The 16,651-nt window shown below is 34.0% G+C and overlaps 3 protein-coding genes across 6 annotated transcripts; 2 read left to right on the forward strand and 1 right to left on the reverse strand.

Annotated features, from left to right (window-relative positions):
* Positions 1-4,739: 4,739 nt before the first annotated feature.
* Positions 4,740-8,368, forward strand: LOC140990418 (dolichyl-diphosphooligosaccharide--protein glycosyltransferase subunit DAD1). 4 transcript variants are annotated; one of them, XM_073460095.1, is made up of 6 exons: positions 4,740-4,849; positions 6,057-6,165; positions 6,287-6,334; positions 7,487-7,574; positions 7,782-7,825; positions 7,891-8,368. In XM_073460095.1, the coding sequence occupies exons 2-6, from the start codon at positions 6,079-6,081 to the stop codon at positions 7,972-7,974; spliced, it is 351 nt and encodes a 116-aa protein (XP_073316196.1). In that variant the 5' UTR covers positions 4,740-4,849; positions 6,057-6,078; the 3' UTR covers positions 7,975-8,368. The 4 variants fall into 4 exon arrangements, with proteins under 4 accessions (XP_073316196.1, XP_073316195.1, XP_073316198.1 ...); XM_073460094.1 differs by having other exon boundaries at positions 4,743-4,854; XM_073460097.1 differs by having other exon boundaries at positions 4,776-4,854; positions 6,071-6,165.
* Positions 8,369-8,961: 593 nt separating this feature from the next.
* On the reverse strand, positions 8,962-11,822 carry LOC140990088 (E3 ubiquitin-protein ligase WAV3-like). The gene is made up of 2 exons (XM_073459665.1): positions 11,814-11,822; positions 8,962-10,995 (listed from the first exon to the last, which is right to left on the reverse strand). Exons 1-2 carry the CDS (start codon positions 11,820-11,822, stop codon positions 9,364-9,366), a joined length of 1,641 nt encoding a protein of 546 aa, XP_073315766.1. The 3' UTR covers positions 8,962-9,363.
* On the forward strand, positions 11,778-16,258 carry LOC140990446 (ATPase GET3B-like). The gene is made up of 12 exons (XM_073460136.1): positions 11,778-12,058; positions 12,671-12,882; positions 12,969-13,031; positions 13,147-13,257; positions 13,933-14,007; positions 14,095-14,163; positions 14,238-14,303; positions 14,467-14,541; positions 14,619-14,717; positions 14,970-15,104; positions 15,579-15,744; positions 15,854-16,258. Exons 1-11 carry the CDS (start codon positions 11,854-11,856, stop codon positions 15,714-15,716), a joined length of 1,248 nt encoding a protein of 415 aa, XP_073316237.1. The 5' UTR covers positions 11,778-11,853; the 3' UTR covers positions 15,717-15,744; positions 15,854-16,258.
* Positions 16,259-16,651: the final 393 nt, after the last annotated feature.

The following is a 16,651-nucleotide window of genomic DNA, read 5'->3' on the forward strand; positions in this document are numbered from 1 at the left end:
GTTTTGATATGCTGCACACGTATAAAAATAATATTCTATAAAAAAGAATTATTTATCAGTATTAATGTATTATCCACGACATTAAACATTTGAAAATAAATACGTAATCAGATGTAAATTCTTTTCATTTCTTTTTAAATTTCAAATTTGAATTTGATTTTTTTAAAAATATAAACTACATTTAAGTGTATGCATTGGTTATATCATTTTATTTAACTTTGATTATGGTTTTGAGTATTGAGTTATTTTTTTATATTTAATCTCACTAAATAAAATATAATTTTATGTTTTCAAACTTTTTAAAAGAGTCTGAGTTTTTGGTATATTGTCTATCTGTAAATTATTATTATTAGTAGTATTATGTATCTTAATTATAATTGAATTTGGTGGTCTCGTTTCCAATTCTTATTATTATTAGTATTACGTATCTTAATTATACTTTAATTTGGTGGTCTCGTTTCCAATTACAGTGTTGAGTTTATTCACTTGTTCACAGATGGAAGCAACATTATTAATAATGTCGATCGATAACAACTGCTTTATATTTTATTTAAATATTATTTAGAATTAAGAAATTTTTTTTTTGGTTGCAATTTCTCTGTAGTTCGTTTAATTATTTGTTATGCACGTCGCAATCCACTTATCGGGCAATAAATACTCCAACTCAAACTCGATCGTTTGCATCAAACATAATCAATATTTTAATTATTTGGTAAATACAGTCTATCAAATTTAAACGCCACTTCAAAATAATGCAAAGAAAAGTACAATTCCGAGGAATCAAATTTGATTCGTTATTTTGTGAGACGATCTAATTACAATCTATATTGATAAGATGGATCATCTTGATTCATATATACATTGAAAAGTGATATTTTGGTAAAACAATTAAACTTTTTCATTCAAAGTCGGAAATCTATTTCACAAAATCAACTCATGACAATCTACAAAAGTTTTTGTTATCCAACAATTTTATCTCACCAATTTCATTTATCCGTGCTAATTATGTTTTTTAGCTTCTAAAATTAATATAATTTTACTGGTTAATTAGTAAATATCAAAAGTTAATCGAGTAATTGGAGTCAATAATAAAATGTAGATATTCTGTAAAATAATATCTGAATTTATGTCTGCATCAATACAATTCCTAATTATTATGAAAAGGTGAATTTTTTTAAATTAAATGACAAGTGAAAATTTTGGATACAAATTATAATTTTTTACGACTTAGGATCAGATCAAAGATCCATTTCACAAAATTGACTCGTAAAATAATCTCATTATGAATTTTTTTAATAAATTTTAAATCGTGTTTTTAACTTATTAGATAGATTTTATTTTATTATTTTCAAAAAACAAATTCATGTCCACATATATATTTATAATCAAAAAGTGATTGTTTACAGCAAGGGTTTTGACATGTGCCGCAGTCGGTACCGACACTTACGCGCAAGACAAATATCACCGGCTGAATCCGGTAACAAACCTTAAAAATGTAGAATTTTGATCGGGAAGCAGGGTCACCTTGTCGGCATATGTGTGTGTATATATAATTATTTATCGGTTACAAAAATAATAAATTCGTTAAAAATAAAAATTTACAGTACACTGTAAAATATCAAACTCACAAAATATATTAAACTCTATACTTTTATAAAATTTTTTCCACTCAATTGTGTTTTTTCTTTATAAATTGAGAGACCTATTTATAGAATTTCTTTGAAAATAAGCTAAAAATAAATACATCATTACACACTAATTTTCAATATTTATCACTCTTATTTTATAAATTTTTTATCCAAACGGAGCTTAACTCATTGTCTCATTAAATTACCAGACAACCTTCTCAAGCTACTTTGACATCAATCTGTATTCTCTTAATTGAATAATGTTTAGTCACTATATTTATTTACTGATTATATTTTCTGAATAACTAGAAAGACTATAATTAAATAGTATTTTATGAATAAAAATAATTTGACATCAATCAATCACAAAACCTATTGTGAGACGGTCTCACGGATCAATTTCGTTGGTCGAATCTTTAATTTGAGTCATCCATGAAAAAATATTAATTTTTAAGCTAAGAGTATCACTTTTTAGTGCGAATATTGGTAGGATTGACCCGTCTCATAGATAAATATTTGTGTTACCGTCTCACAAGAGACCTACTCTCAATCAGTATTCATCGGAAGTGATTTCCTTCTGATGATAGGCCAGGTCATTATCGACACAACAACATGTTCTTTAATTTTTCTAGATTTAGATTGAGTGTAGAAAATGATAATAAACTCGATTTTATTTTAATTTTAATTATAATTATGATATTTGTATATGTGAATTTTTTTTATTTGTATGAATTAGTTAACTATTTAATCTAAGCCCTAAAATCGTCTATGAACTAGCCCCTTTTAATGTGTTAGTAAATTTATATATGAGCTTTCAGTCCAATAATATTATATTTAAAATTATAATCCAGTAACTTTACGTGTTAATAATATTATAATAATTTTTAAAAAACTAATTATTAAAATATTCGAGTCTGATCGAGAATCCAGTCGAGTATATAGTATTTTCACGATCCATCTCTCGACATTGATCAGGATGAAATGAATATCAAAAATTTAGGTCGTGATATTTTTTAGACAATAATGAGGTAGGATTTACGATGGTTCGAGCTTTTAGGAGATTTTGCGTCCGATCCCTTGGATTGAAATAAAAAAATTTATAATAATTTTCAAATATATATAATGCAGTACCGCAATAACATGTAAGAAATTTTTTTAAAACTCAACGAAAATTGATTACAATAAAACCTTAAATAAACAATAACAATAATTTTTGTATTACATTTATCACGTCTCGAGCTAACCTCAAATTCAGGGATCAAATTTCTTATGTCCAACATTTCACATGCACAATAACTGTTATATAAACAATGGAGAATTTCGTGGTCTGTCATTAATATTTTTTCTTAATTATGTTAGAAAAATAGTACAAACGCAATTCATAAACCAATTAAGACACCCATTAGTACGGGTCCGATCCATGATAAAATATTTATTGTTTTTACATTTTTTTCTTGTTCATCGTCTTTCTCGAATTTTAAAATTTTGAAGTTACTTTACCCTTAAGTTATACACATAGATTTTTCGATTAAATTGTCATCCCCATAATATATATTTTATTATTTCATCGAATCAAGCGGTGCTTAAATATCAAAGAAAATGAACTTATATGTATTTAAAACATTTTTATTTAATATTTTTATATAGTTAGGTGTTCATTATCACAATTGATGTATCTTTTAAAAAAAAATTTATTTTTCGTAAAATATAATAGTATCCAGTACTACATGTGCATGTGATATAACGTGAATTATTTTCACAGCGGACATTATGCCCCATACGTGCACGTGGGTTGGTTCGTAAAATAAGGTAAATCGAACTGGCAATGACGCAAAATGATTTTAAGTCAGAGAGATACGTGAACGTTTAAAATGTTACCCAAAATATAAACACGAAGGGAAAATTGTGGACTGTTCTCACAATTTTAAAACCATAACGATTAAATAATACAGAAAATTGTAATTTTTTTTTTTTGTTTTAAAAATTAAAATAAGTTTATAATGAATTACAATAGATTTCTATAGTAATTTGAATTAATCATTTTCGTAAAACGAGTACGAATACGACGTAGTTGATGCAAAGGCCCGTGCTTATTTAAAAGTGAACCGGACACTAAATTCTTTCAAACATTAGGCACATACAACACATTGTTAAGAGTCGGTTATTTCCCAGATGTTATCTCCAAGATCATTTTCTATTGTCTCTTGATATACGAAGTAACATAGTTCTCTGTAAATAACTTTTCACAATTCTCTTATTTATGCAGAGTTGCAAACATGTCCTTATTTGAGCAAATATGACGAGCGACACCAGTATCGATACATCACTCTTTTGGATTCGAGCTAACCATATTCACTTCAGAAATGACAGTAAAGAGATTCATATTCGAAACCTTCTTAGATATGTCCTCCACGAGATTAGCATCACGGTTCTTTTTCGACTTCTTGAATTAGGAAGATTTGTGGCCCAGACCACCACAATTGTAGCATTACTCGAAAACTTTTTCTCGAACATATATTTCTTAGATCCCAAGTTGGAACCGCCACCCATAAATTTATTTTCCGACGATTTTTGTCTGTGCTCTACAATATAAGCACTAGCCATACCAAGATCGAGAAACCTTATTTCAGATATCTTGTTGTTTTCTTCAATACGAAGCCTGACAATCAGTTCCCTCAAATTTATCTCCTTTCGTTTGTGCTTTAGATAATTTCTTGAAATCAATCCAAGCCGGATACATCTTTCCAACGATAGCCCCAATTTGGAAAGATTCATTTGTCACCATGCCCTCCACATGAATATCAAGCCGGATGGCTTGGAGTTCCTAAACTTGTCTGATCAACCATTTTAGAGTCGAACATCTTGCAGTCCAAGAATCGACTAATTATAAATTTCTAGACAAATTATATTATATTATATAGTATTATATTATATAACTTTTATAGAATTTGACACTGGAAATAAAATAAATATTTTTAATTCATACTCGATCACATATTTTCAATTATTATTATTATTATTATTATTATCGAAAAGCAACAAAATCATAATAGGCCTAAAGCCCAAAGTAGAATAAATTTTTTTGAACGGGCTGACACACTAAAAGGGCCCAATTAGGAAATTCGCTGTTTACTTCATGGTGTCCAATTAGAAGTCACTCCCAGTCAAATCTCCCAAGCTAGCTGGTGCGTCGTCCGCCGCTGAGCTCTGCATTACGACTCGTGAGGTCTTTCTTCTTCTAATTTCCCGTTGATTTCAAACTGTAAATGTCGATTACGGGTTAGGGATTAAGAATCGAGGATGTTTCGGGCTATCTGTGTAAATTATACTTCAAAATGGTTTTTATTGAGTTTTCAAGACTTTGTTTTCCATCTCCGATCCGAGGTGTAGAAGTAGATCTCTGATCTCATTTCTCACCCTTCAGTGTTATCTATTTCTGTGTCCTAATATTCAGTGATTCGTTGATTCTTAATATCTTGTGTATCACTGTTTATGAACGCCCCCACCCCGCTGTCTGTTTCGCCTTTTTTATTCACTTGTTGTAGAGTAGGTGGTTGTGGGTTGCAGGGAAAATAATTTATTTCCTTGACTTTTTGGAGATTAATTCTCTCGATTGTTTTATTATTTAGTGAATGCTTGTTGCAATTGATTACTCGAGGTTCTTGCCAACCTCAGATGAAAGATTGTAGCTTCACACTTTGTTTTGGACGCTTTGGAGATGGTATGAGATAAATTTAGTTATTTTGACAAACTAAATCCCCCATTGGTTGTCCACGGAAGTTTTATTTTTAGTCATTACGCGTGGAATTTTTTCTATGATCCCAAATCCACGTTTCCATCTTCCTTTTCTTGCTGTGATATGGTTGCTGTCAATTATTTTTTTATATTTTCTCGTCAAAGCTTATGTATTTACCAAACCTTTAGCTATTTTTCAAGAAAACGTTGATTCCAATCATTCATGGTTACCAACGTCTATAATATTTGGGAAGATAAGGCAGTGATTACAGCGAATAAACTACCTATTTTTTCTCAGAGAAGTAACGATAAGGTATTACTTTAAGCTGCATTGACCTCGATCTAGTTGATATTTAATCCAAGGAAACATGGCTATGATTACAGCAAAAGCTTAATGGGTTGGATGTGTATTTGTTGATTGATATTGCCTGTGTCAGTTATTTTGCGCTACACAAGTTTTCAAAAAATCTATGAAGATTGGACCTTGAGCTAGAGCCACAAAATTGATACTTATGTTGATTAATTTCAAACATAGTGATCCAAGCTCGAGCTCATTTATTGAACTCCAAATAAAACGTAGCAAATGATTTATAATTTGAGCTTGAGCCTGTTTTTAAGAATGTTATTAAATATTCGGATTGACCATAATCTCGACATTGAAATTCCACATGCCCCATTGTTGCATTCACGCAGATATAAGTTAAGAGTGTAGAAGATGGGGAAATCGCCAACTACAAACGATGCCCGAGCTCTTTTTCAATCTCTCCTATCTGCATACTCAGCTACGCCCACCAACCTGAAGGTGCTCTCTCTCTCTCTATCTCCTTTTATAACGATCTGCCTTTACAACGATGTTGTATTTACATATTTGAATATTTTTTATTTAGAGAATCTATGATTTATAGTACTATAACTATTTACAGATCATCGACATCTACATTGTGTTTGCAGTCGCCACTGCTGTGATTCAGGTGACATTTCGTGTTCGCATATAAATCTATGTCCGGTATTTGAATTTTGAGAAGCTTTATTAAATCTTGTAGATTTCATGACTGACCACAAGTGATGGGAAGTGGTATTTTATTCATGAACTTATTTGTGTCTAGCTTTTCAATCAGTGTTGACTGATAAGGTTGTTACAGCCTCTTGATTTATGATCACCTCAGAAATTGGAGCATCTGTGAGAATTAATCTAAAAGATTTTTTCGTGCTGGTGTTTTTGGCAATTTTGTGGTCAAATGGTTAGTAGTGATTAAAAGCCATCACTCAACTGCTCTTCAAGCCATAATCTGGCAGCGTCTATAGAGTTTCTCAAATTTGGTAAATTTAGTTGTTGTGTCTGGAAAAATAATTAATAATGTGGAAAAGTAGAGAAAGTTTGTTTGGTAACAGATGTTATAGTTACCCAAAACTAATCATTTTAATTTTTTAATTTGATGTTCACTGAGTTGTGAGAACTGCTGATCTTTACTTAGAAAGCAGAATATAGTTTATGTTTTTTGTTAATTTATTAGTCCAAAGGTTTCTTGTATATTTTGGTGTTCGTACCTGACTTAGTAAAATTGCTTGCTTTGAATCCTAATTTGACTATTGGCCTTCAGGTCATAGTTACCTGCTTAATTTTTTCATCTCTTGTTTACATTTTTCATGAGATCCCCGATTCCCAACTATGTTTATTGACCCTCTACTGGCATGGCTTGCTGATGTATTACACACAATGGTTACTTTTCTAGCATAACCTTTGTAAGAAGATTCTTTTGTAGTCCTTGCCTAGCCTGTTTACTTGGCCATTTGGTCTGAAACAAGTCACATTGTCCTTTTTCTGGGATTAAAAATTTGTTTGGTGCAACGTGGTCATATTAGATAAAAAAAATAATGCTCCAACTTGCTCAATGTAAGAAGCTTTTGTTGTGTGTGCAACCTCATCATACTAAGGAATCCATCGAAAGAGTCACAAGTTAATATCCTTTAATTACATCATAATATTTGATTTCTGATCTTCACTTCTGCATTTACTCATGGCAAACATTGTCATCACATTTCTGTTTATCTGGTTTGTCTATCATTTCCCACTTCCAAGAAGGAAGAAAGCTGTCACTCTATTTTGTGGATGCTGATTTTAGGTGGTTTACATGGCTGTTGTCGGATCATTCCCATTCAACTCCTTTCTTTCTGGCGTGCTTTCATGTGTAGGAACTGCAGTCCTTGCCGGTAAGTTGAACTTGCTGCGTCCTTTTTATTGCATTAGATTTACTAGTTTTTGGGTAACCTTGGTGTGTGTGATTTTGGGAAGGGGACTTGCGTGAATTTACATGGGTCCCCCACAGTTCAAATACCAACTCTCCTGCTCCCCATGCTGATACGTCTATCAACATTTAAGGAGATGTACAACTGACTGTTGGCATTTTCTGGTAACAGTTAGTCTTCGAATTCAAGTGAACAAAGAAAACAAGGAATTCAAGGTAAAATCTCTCAAGAAATGCTCCTCTTTCATTTCCATTATTTACACTGTGTCTGAAACTTGCAGGATTTACCTCCAGAACGGGCTTTCGCTGATTTTGTACTCTGTAACTTGGTACTTCATCTGGTGATCATGAACTTCCTAGGATAATTATAGGTTCACCGAGATCCCTATACTTTACAGTTGCCTGCAATACTGAGCAAGATTTTCCTACTTATAGTCTGGGAAAACGTCTTCCATGGAACGTTTTACCGATTCTGAATCCATTCTGCCTTTGGTCGGGGACGGTTTTAGTTTCGACTTTACTGAGAATTTTAGAAATATTGAGCGTCATTTCTTATTCGGTGTTCTATTTAACCCCGTACAAGAGAAGGATTAAATTATATGGCTACATGTTTTTGTGAAATTTCAAAAATCCCGTCGGCAGGAAAAACTCAGTGGATCTATTTTTTTCGTTTTTTTGTTCCTTTCTCGAGCATATTTTACCCTGAGTCGGGTTGTGTTGAGCGTCGTGTTTTGATAAACAATAGTCGCTTGGACTCAACCAGTGTCTTTATAGACTCTAAATTGTTGAAAACAAAAAGAAAAAAAGTAACAATTACAGTAAATCTTCATGTTTTTTTTTAATATTGTACGCATGACAAGTAGAACTATCATTGTCCGTTCATCTCATCAATACGCTTTACATAAAGAGTGATGATTGTGTTGATTCAAATGATTTATGTAAATTTGCACGAACAAGTAAATATATAATATAAAAATCCAACTACTGGAAAAGTCCAGCTGCGGAAGACATCATTATGGGCCAATTTTTTTTTATAGAAAACAAAAAACGATCGGTATAAACTTTGAAAACGGGCCCGTCTCCGCGTACACAAGTCGAGGGTACTAATAATCGACTCGGCTGTTTCCTGTCACAGCTTATAGCAGAGACACTATTACATTCTTGTATCTATCTTAGCATGCTGTTGATTTGCATTTTAGTGACAATTTGGCTACCATTTGACGTTCGTGAAATTTTTGGGTACTGTTTGATTTTGATGAAATGATCGTTGGATCGTTCGTCTCTCTCGATCTACACACCGAAATATCATATATTTGTCATACAAAAAGCACACTACATTAATTAATTGTATCTTATCAGCTCTTTTTTTAAATCACATTGCAAGGCAAACCATGCAATGACTCACATTGCAGTGTTTCTTATGATCAATACAATGACATGCATCCTCACAAATACCAACTAGAACCCATTTATCTCATAAAACGTATTTCCTTACATCATCTACATCACCCCCCAACAACGACACGACAAACAAAAAAGCTGTGAACTAATTCCCATATTTACCCCAATATATATTACACTCTACAAAGTTTATTTCTTTACACAAGTAGAGCACAAAAAGTAAGACAGACAAAATATCCTTGGTTCCCTACCAGACCCACCCAAAACAAGACCCAAAGAGCCACATATGAGACTAAGAAAAGCCCGACACTTTAGGGATGCTTAGCAGTGATTGACGAACGCTTCCCATGGCATTACCTTGGTTTTGGTCGTGCTGCAAATGACCACGATGGTCGTAGAATCCTTTGGGTCGAAGGGCTAGCCAACAATGTAGCCTGAGAACGAGTAAGCATTTCTACCATTGATGGGGTTTGATAAACCTGGAGTAGGCTCGAACCATCTGTAGAATCACCTCTAGCTGTTGCTCGTTGCCAGGAATGAGAGCTCAATCCCGACAGAATATATGCCCTTCCTGATGCCTCATACACATGTCTGCTAGCCATTCTCTCTTGCATTTCTTTAAGCTCGGCATCAAGAGCAACACACAGCTTGTCTTGAGATTTAGCTGATGCAGTTTCTGACAAAGCTTTTCGGCAGTTCTCAAGCATAGAGACAGCACCAGTCAAATCCCCATTTTCAGCTGCAGTTCGTGCTTGTGCCATTGCTTCTGCCGCTTGGACCCTGTTTTGCTGCCTTTCCACTTCAATTGTGACGTTCTCTTGTATGACAGCTTCAGCTCTCTTGATTCTGACTTCTTCACCTTCCAAGGTCACCATATCTTTGGTCAAGGGATCAGTGTACGTACACATTACCCTCAGCAATGATGTTTCCTTGCTTGACACCTCAGCAGGGACATTTATTGAAACGAGAAAGTCTCTCTCCTCATCAGCATATAGATCTCCGATGTCAATACTTCCAGTATGTTTATTGGGCAACACACGGTGAGGGTAGCTTCCAGCTTTTAGAGAGTCAAGATAGATTCTTGGGTCCACAGAATCTATCTTTACCTGCAAATTTTTTACCAAGACGCTCAAAAGACCACCAATGCACTGTGCAAAAGCATCCTGGATAACCCCTTCAGTTTCGATAAAAGAAAACATCCCTCCGGAAATCTCAGCAATTGAATGCATTGATGATGCATCATGATCAGCACCAAAGCCAAATGTATGAACTGGAATCTTGAAACTTGAGCTCTCTTCACGGAGAAGAGATGAAGGAAGGAGCAACTGGTAATTTGGTTGATTTTGATTGCCATCGCCATTAGTAACTGTATATGTATCCTGCCCATCAGATAATAGTATTATACTGGCAACTGGGTTCTTTTCTTTTCGGTCTTCCATTATTTTTGCCCCCTTTCTCAAACCGTCAGCAATGTTCGTTCCTCCATTGGCAACCAGAGAATTAACAGCTTGAAGGGCTAGCTGCCGCCCTGTTTCAGACATCCTAAGAAGAGGAAATAGGCGTCTAGCCGTTGAAGAGAAGGCAGTGACTGCCAATCTATCACTTGGACCAAGATTCTGAATCACAAAACCCATTGCCCGTTTTATCAAGGCAAGCTTTGTACCTGCCATACTACCACTAATGTCAAGAACCGTGACAAGATCAACCGAAGCACGAGGTGTGTGAGATATTTGAGCCAAATAAGCATCGTTCTTGCCAAAATTGAGCCAACTATTTGAACAAGGAGCTTTAATATGAACTAAGACGGTAAAGCTTTCAAAAGCACTCGACTGTGGAGCTGCTGGAACTTCTGTGTATGTTTTAATTGACACTTTTGTTAGAACATCACTATATACGTGACGTTTGTTTGATGTGTTTATCTCAGAAGAATGAATTTCATGATCAAGTGCCTCATCATCATTGAGGAGCGATGGCTCAAGGTCCCCCTTCCAGAATCCAATTCATGAAAAAATAGAACTAGTAACGTTGACCCTCAATTTCCCGAATTAGAACTCCTTTTACCGTTTGCCATATGTCAGCTAATCGATTGAGGGAATAAATATACGAGGATTAGGTTTGTTGTTAGACGGTCTCATAGAATCTTTATCTGTGAGAGAGATCAACTCTACCGATATTCACAATAAAAAATAATACTTTTAATAAAAAATAATATTTTTAGCATAAAAAAGTAATACTTTTTCATGAATGGCCCAAATAAGAGATTCGTCTCACAAAATACGATCCATGAAAACTTGTATGAGACGGTCGGGAATAATTTATAAATATCTCTTATTCACTTATGAACATATTTGTTAAGAACAAAATTTTTTAAGACAATTTTATAAGTCAATTTTGTAAGACTGATATCTTATTTGAGTTATTTATGATAAATATTATTTTTTATATCAAAATTATTACTTATTATTGTAAATATGAGTAACATTAAGATCGTAGACATACTATTCATTAATTAAAAGACATAACATCATATTCATTATGATATATCTATTACTTTTTTTAAGATCAATAATAAGAAAGATATTCTGTTATAAGATTTATCAACAAAAAAAAGGAAATTTTCATGCTTTGATACGCTAAAAAATGAGGGAAAAAAAAGAGAAAAAAAGGAGGAGAAAAATATCATACATCATTCAAGCTAATCTTTGATACTCAAAAGAAATTATAAAATAATAATTATTTTGTCTTTTAAAGACCCAAAGGTGAACGGGTCGGGTCACCATAGTGCAACGGGTTGATTTCTAACATTTACCATCGTCGACCCATAGTTTTTCGTGACGATTCTAATGGCTTCTTGTTCTTTCACTTCGAATTCCATAGCAAATTACGCATCTCTAAAGCCTGTGACGATTATGATTAGCTATGATTATCGTCATTCTTACTTATTCAAGACACCCCTTTTTGCATCTTTCTCCAAATTCAAGTCCAGTGGTAGCTCCAGCTTTGTGACTATTTCTATTGCCAGAAAGATGCCCCGGGGAAAATTTCAAGGTGAAAATTTATTGTTTTCAGTTGGATTGTAGATGGGTAGTCGATGAATTTCCAGTTTTGTTGTGTATTGGTAGTGTCTTTTATGAGTGGACTACTGAAAGAATACAAAGTCAAAATTGAATTTTGTCAATCCAATTAAGTGAACTAATTTGGAATCATGGATTAAAAATAAATCTATTGTTTCAAATCCATTTTTTTTGTTACTTGAATCGATGAATTCTGCTTAGCAACCCGGACATTTCGTCTTTGTCAAGGGAATTAGTTATGTATTTGGTTAAAATTTACATTATTCTATACAAAATGTGTTTAACGGAAGTAGTTTAGCTTATAAACATGAAGAAGATTGAAAGCTGCAGATAAGTGGGTTTAATGACAAATGACTAAGTTAGTGATTGTATTCCATTTATATTTATCTGTTAAATCGTTGGAGAGTGTTTTAACTGAGCTAAAGGAGTGTTTGAGAAATCTATTAGATGTGATTCGGTGTAGAAAGTAAAAAGGCTGGAATTGTGAAACGAGGATTAATCTTGGTCAATAATAACTTGCCAGTGTTTCCTTTTTTGGTTAATTGAGGGGGTACGGCCACTTATCACTTAAATTATCTTTTGGCAGTTAGATCAGTTGCTGCTCCCACAGAATCTGTTGCTGGCTTTGACGAAATGGTCTCTGGAACACAGCGCAAATATTACATGCTTGGTGGAAAAGGAGGAGTTGGAAAGACCAGCTGTGCTGCATCACTTGCTGTTAAATTTGCAAATAATGGTCATCCCACCCTAGTTGTTTCAACTGATCCTGCGCATTCCTTGAGTGATTCCTTCGCTCAGGTTATAAGCGTCTTCATATTTATATCAAAACAGTAGGATTTCATCGATGATGTTTGAATGTGAATTATTTTGGGCTTCTTTTTCAGGATTTAACCGGAGGGACGTTAGTACCTGTTGAGGGTCCCAATTCTCCGCTTTTTGCACTTGAGGTGAGAGGGGAAGTTTTTCTCTAGCTATGATAATCTTGATAAACTGCAGTTCTTTTTGAGAAGATCCTTTTAGTCTTGTGCACAATTAGCAAAATTCAATGCATCACTGTGGCAGATAAACCCTGAAAAAGCAAGGGAAGAATTTCGAAGTGCCAGTCAGAAAAATGGTGGAAGTGGAGTAAAAGATTTCATGGACGGAATGGGGCTCGGTATTATTGCAGACCAGGTAATCCGTGACCCTGGTCAAATTATCTCTTTCTCTGAGTAAATGTTGATCATTAAAGTTATGGAAATTCTACAATCAGTTTGATGAGCAAGGTATTATATTAATCTGTTTTCATGTGTTTATGCCACTTTGACTAGAACTCTGCCGAGCATCGATGTTCTTTTGTGAATGCATTGCTCATCGATGAACTACTTCTGAGTGCTGTTGGAATTGCACCTTTGAATTGATGGACACAGCCAATGCCTTTTCCATGTCATTCATTTTTGTCAATCTTACTGGATAAGACTAGTTGTTTCAAGCATTTTATCCAAGTCTATCACTTACGTGGGTTAAAGAAGCATTTAGCTCGAGAAAACAGTTCATATATGTTACTTAAAATAAAAATTAGATTTAATAACGTAACAGAGTTTTTTTTATCTTTAAAGAGAAGCTCAAGAGGAAGCTCGAAAAGTCACATTTTCTGATTTCGTTTTTCTAACCGTTTGTTTAAACTTTAAACAATATAAAAATCTGATCCAACTTTAATTGTTTCTAAAGAAAAGCATTTTAGAACAGCTTCTACATCAAATGGACTTTTGGTTTGAAGTGTTCTCAAGAACTTGAAAAGGGAAAAATTCCTTGCTTTCATTTTGTCCCTCTGGTGGTTTGTTAACTTCACAATTTCTGTGGGAATAGCTTGGGGAACTGAAGCTTGGAGAGTTGCTGGATACACCACCTCCTGGTCTAGATGAAGCTATTGCAATTTCAAAGGCATGTATTAAATTAGAAAATCTTGCTGACTTTGATAGGTATAACACTTTTTTTTTTAACTGTTGTTAATATAATAAATACTTACAGGTTATTCAATTTCTTGAATCACCAGAGTACAGTATGTTTACTCGAATAGTGTTTGATACTGCCCCCACGGTGAGAGAAAAAAGATTTCAGTTCATTTTATTATTCTGATAAAAATCTATTCATGCTCAGTGGCTATGCTACAGGGTCATACATTGCGCCTCTTGTCATTGCCAGACTTTTTGGATGCTTCTATCGGAAAGATTTTGAAGGTAAAACTATTTAGGATGGTAATTGTAATGTATGTAATTTGTACCCAATGGCGAAAAACCTGGATGTGTCTTACAGCATAAAATTTTTTATTAAGCTATTTTTTTCCCTCTTTTATTTATCAACTTTTTTACCCTATATTTTTATCGTTCATGCTTGTTACAGTTGAGGCAGAAAATAACTTCAGCTACTTCGGCTATAAAATCTCTCTTTGTCCAGGAAGAAAACCGGCAAGATGCTGTAAGTTCAATTTATTTAAATGCTCCCAAAATGCTGTCTATCTTGTTGAATTTCTGATTTCAGCCTTTATTTTCCAGGCTGACAAATTGGAGAAATTAAGGGAGAGAATGATAAAAGTGAGAGAGCTTTTCCGTGATACCAACTCAACAGAGTTTGTCATTGTGACGATTCCCACGGTATTGACAAGTTTGAACACATTCGGAGGTTTTTACTAATGCTATGAAAATCTATAAAGAATTATGTTAAAACTCTTATCCTACAGAAAGCAAAATCATGTGTTCTCTGAATTTATGGGTAGTGAAACACATTTTTTATAACTGTAAATCTTTTCTAATCAAGGGAGAGGCATGGGTATGAAACCAAGATAGAATATCCCTCCCCGAAATTGTACTAAAAGATAAAAATAAACCAAGGTTACTGTGGTTTAGGTGATGGCCATCAGTGAATCATCAAGATTGTGTGCGTCCTTGAAGAAAGAAAGTGTTCCAGTTAAGAGACTGGTTGTTAACCAAATTCTTCCTCCATCTGCCTCGGACTGCAAGTTCTGTGCAATGAAGAGAAAGGTATGAAAACTTTTGAACTTTCTTTTTTACAGTAATCTCTTTGGTAGAAGTCATGTACGCTCATGTATGGTTTAAAGAATTGAATTTGAGTTTGGCCTTTGTCACTATTCAGTTCAACTGTATTAAAATGTTTAACTGTTCTAACAATTTGTCCTTCAGCAACCTCTAACTCATGATTGTAGCTTGATTGATTAGCACAGAAGAGTAAATGTGTACGCATTGAAAATTCGTTTGAGAAATTAATTTTTTGTACCTCTAACTTATGATTGTAGCTGGATTGATTAGTACAGAAGAGTAATTGTGTACTCACTGAACGTTCATTTATGAAATTAAACTTGTTTTGTATATTTAGAAAGCCCCTTTTTTGCTTCCCGGGCTTAGGCATGTATTTATGTTATGAAAAATCGCTAGCAACTTGTACTTCTTTCGACCACTTATCTTGTCATATTGAATAAACAATCTACATTTTTTCAGGATCAAACACGTGCTTTAAGCCTGATTCAGAACGATCCAGAGCTCTCTAGCTTGAAACTGATCCAGGCGCCTCTCGTTGATGTAGAAATCAGAGGTGTTCCTGCTCTTCAATTTCTTGGGGAAGCTGTTTGGAAATGAAAACCTCCTGATGCTGACATCTATTTGGGTAGCGTCACTCTTTTCCCTAAGATTCATCTAATCACACAATCGTTTCCGAAAATTTAAAATTACATTACTAGATTGCTTACCAGCTTACCATGAAGTATAATTTATAGGGGTGGGATAGTTCATGCTAGAGGTCCTGAATCTCAATCAATATGGCCTTTCAGTACAAAGTCGTTGCACTGTCCCAATTCAATTACCTTGTCAAACCGGAAATGGGCTTGTTAGAAGCATTTGAATCGAGCTTTGGCTCTTGCTTTTGGAAAAACTGCCATGGTGGTACCAGTTTTCGTGCCTCATCATGTTGCTAGGAAGGTGAATGTAGTTTTACTTTTAAGTGTTCCATACCGGACAAATTGTCTTCCATGTTTTTTTTATTTTTTGAACACAGGATTTTGTAGGACAGATGAGGAAAATAACGTGAATATTCAACTTGTATCTCTTTAGAAGATCGACTGTTGTAATGAATTTGATTGTTCAGTTAGTGTAGTTAATTTCATCTTTAGTTCCGAAGATCACTTTCATTTTCCTTGGTGATATACTTCCAGCCTTGTGTTTTGTTTTCTGCAACCTTCTGTTTTCCAGGATTGACAACATACTTTTGCTACGTCTAGTTGGGTGACGTTGGTGGATTGATACATCATTACCATATTAGCTGTGTATTTTATATTAGAGTTTATGTGACAATTGTTGGTAAACAACATGACAAAATTGTTCCGAGGAACCGATTGATACAACAGGGGAATAAAAACACCAAGGAAGAAGAAAGAAAGGGTACGTGAGGTGAATCTGATGAGAAATACTCGCTGACTAGCAGATAGTATAGAGTAGATGTAAGTGTTCACAGGACAGTGTGGAAAATTTTAGTAGAGATGAGTAGACAGATTTTGATTTAAAAGTATGAAAACTCA

Source organism: Primulina huaijiensis, chromosome 12 (genome assembly GCF_012295235.1).
Source record: "Primulina huaijiensis isolate GDHJ02 chromosome 12, ASM1229523v2, whole genome shotgun sequence".
Lineage (NCBI taxonomy): Eukaryota > Viridiplantae > Streptophyta > Magnoliopsida > Lamiales > Gesneriaceae > Primulina > Primulina huaijiensis.